This window comes from Aquarana catesbeiana, linkage group LG02, assembly GCF_042186555.1.
Source record: "Aquarana catesbeiana isolate 2022-GZ linkage group LG02, ASM4218655v1, whole genome shotgun sequence".
In the NCBI taxonomy this organism is placed as follows: Eukaryota; Metazoa; Chordata; class Amphibia; order Anura; family Ranidae; genus Aquarana; species Aquarana catesbeiana.
The window spans coordinates 15,054,203-15,056,996 of NC_133325.1; the positions used below are offsets into that span (position 1 = coordinate 15,054,203).

At 39.1% G+C, this 2,794-nt stretch overlaps 1 protein-coding gene across 1 annotated transcript; it reads left to right on the forward strand.

The window, feature by feature from the left end:
* Positions 1-924: 924 nt before the first annotated feature.
* On the forward strand, positions 925-1,869 carry LOC141126424 (olfactory receptor 6B9-like). The gene has a single exon (XM_073612368.1). It carries the CDS (start codon positions 925-927, stop codon positions 1,867-1,869), a length of 945 nt encoding a protein of 314 aa, XP_073468469.1.
* The last annotated feature ends 925 nt before the right edge of the window (positions 1,870-2,794 follow it).

Genomic DNA, 2,794 nt, shown 5'->3' on the forward strand with positions numbered 1-2,794 from the left:
AATAACTATCTCTCTGGGATTTAACCATATATGGCTATGAAATGCTTTGGTGCTAAGGTGCCAGCACCGGATTCTGCTGCTTCAAGGTATAAGTGCCTATAGTCTGTACGGTCATGTTTCATTATTGCAGAATCTAAGAGGATATCTTAAAGATTTTTTTTAAACTACACAAAGGTAGACAATTGGTCATCACACCCTTATTAGCTTGCTGGACACCCCATTCCAAAACAATGGCCTTAAATATGGAGCATGACATTTTTCACTTTGTAACTATAACATTGTCTCTTCTTCTGGGAAGTCTTTCCATGAGCTTTGGAGAGTGTCTGTGGGAATTTGTGCCCATTTGTGGGTCCAGGTAATTATGCTGGCTAAGAGGGCCTGGCTACCAATCAACTACAAATTCATCCCATAGGTGTTTGGTAAGGATGAGGTCAGGGCTCTGTGTAGGACACTCAAGTTCTACCACACCAAACTGGTCACACCATGTCTTTATGAAGCTGGCTTTGTATACAGGGGCACGCTTATGCTGAAAAAGAAAAGTGTCTTCCCCAAACTGACACCACAAGGTTGGAAGAGCACAACTGTCTAAAATGTCTCTGTATGATTTAGTATTAGCAGTACCCTTCACAGGGAACACTTGAACTCCATAATTTGGAAGGGAGTCAAGATAGTTTTGCCCATATAGTGGAGAGCTACTCGTGGTTTATCTTCTGTTCTCTACAATGACTTTGTATGATGTAGTATTACTAGTACTTGAAACACCTGAACGCCATCATTTGGAGGAGGGTTTGATTTACTTTTGACCATATATTGTAGTGCTGACTCACTCATGGTTTATCTTCTGTTCTCTATCTTCTATTATCTCTACAGAGCTTCTCCACTGACAGCTGTTCAACCCCTGCAGATAAAGGCCCTGTCCGCTCTATGAACAACCAAACTGTTAATTTTGAATTTGAACTTACTGGTTTCCCAGGAGTCCCTCAGAATTTCTATATGTTAATGTCATTCCTTTTATTTATTATGTACAACATAATGTTTAGCACCAATGGAGCTGTTTTCATTGTAATCATCCTAAAGAAGAAGCTGCACAAGCCTATGTACCTTCTAATCGCTAACTTAGCATTTTCTGCCTTTCTCTTCGACACGGCTACCTTGCCTAAAATGATTGCTAAATATTGGTTAGATGGTGGAAAAATATCTTTCCTCGCCTGCTTTGTGCAAATGCATCTGGTCCACTGGCTGGCTATAATGGACTCTCTAATCCTCACAATGATGGCGTTTGACCGGTACATTGCTATCTGCAATCCACTAAGGTATTCATCTACAATTACCTACAAATTGACCATATATGTCTGCAGTTTTATGTGGTTCTGCTCAGCTACTATCTTAATAGACACAATAATAATTGCAAAATATCCATTCTGTGGTTCGAATAAGGTCGTAAGCTTCTACTGCAGCAGCTCAAACATATTGCGCTTGGCTTGCGCCAATGTTACCTCTACTAGAGAAGTTCTTTCCACTGTTGGCTTGGTGGTACTTTTTGGGACTCTAGCCCTCATCATTTTATCCTATGCCGCAATCTTGCTTTCTGTCCTTTCATTGAAACATTGGACTGGCTGGAGAAAGGCGTTTCATACATGTGTTACACACTTATTTGTCAATGCCCTATTTTATGTCCCACGGGTCTTTGTCTACCAAGCCAGTTATCTAAAATTGGTCCTCAGTCCTGACCTGGGGGTCTTTCTCATTGTCTTACAATCCTATCTGCCACATTTAGCCAACCCTTTTATATACTGTCTGAGGACCGAGGAGATCAAGAACATTATTTCCAGTACTTTAAAAGAAATATTAAATTGGAAGTATAATTGATGGCTTTGCTATTTGTATTTGTTTTGGTTTATTTGATTAATAAATTGCAAGTTGTGTCTGCTTCTTCTTTTATTCTACATCAGTTACAAGTTTTTTTTTTGCCAATATAGCAGTAGTACTGTGTTAGCATTTGAATAATGCAGCAAGTTTGAAGTTTAAGTGATACCTTTTATTGGCTAACTTAGGTTATTCAAGATGAAAGCTTTCAGGATGCTATAGAAAGCTTTATACAAATGCAAGTTTGGAGTTTAGTGCTGAATTCCAGGAATTCAGCCAGTTTGTAAGATGTGCTGGCATCCTATAAGTTAAATCCAATGAGGCAAAAAAATGGTATACAAAAAAGGATAAATGGCGCTAGAACATACAAACATGCATATAAAGAGTCCAAAGTAAATGTGAAAAAACATCCAGGGTGTGATAGTCAATAAAATTATATATATATAGAAAAATTGTATGTATATATATATATATAAAAAAAGTCACTGAAATTAAAGATCTGACAAAAAGCACCAGCGGCAGCTCACTTGAGAGTGGAAGCAGGCAACTCTGAAAAAACAATGTAAAAAACAGCAAGAAGCATGGTGCAGGTTCTCCTGGAAGCGCATCCTAACGTGGACAGCGCTTCCAGGAGAACCTGCACCATGCACTTTGCCCACATCTGAGGAGGACGTCCCTGGACCCATTACTTGTCCTTGCCTTAACCTATTTCATCTTTGTGAGTAGCCATTTGGCTGTTTGTCCGTTTATAATTATCTCATTAAAGTTTCATGATACTGCACTTAGATTGGCGCTTCTTGCTGTTTTTTACATTTTTAAATCCAATGAGGCGCATGCCATCTCGTGGACTTATCTCTTTAATTTACAATTGACATTTTTACTGAGCACCGGGCTATGACTATACTTCTGGTACTCGAACTCCGGGGAG

Coding starts and splice junctions, on each gene's coding strand:
- LOC141126424 (XM_073612368.1), top strand. CDS start 925: ATGAACAACCAAACTGTTAATTTTGAATTTGAACTTACTGGTTTCCCA.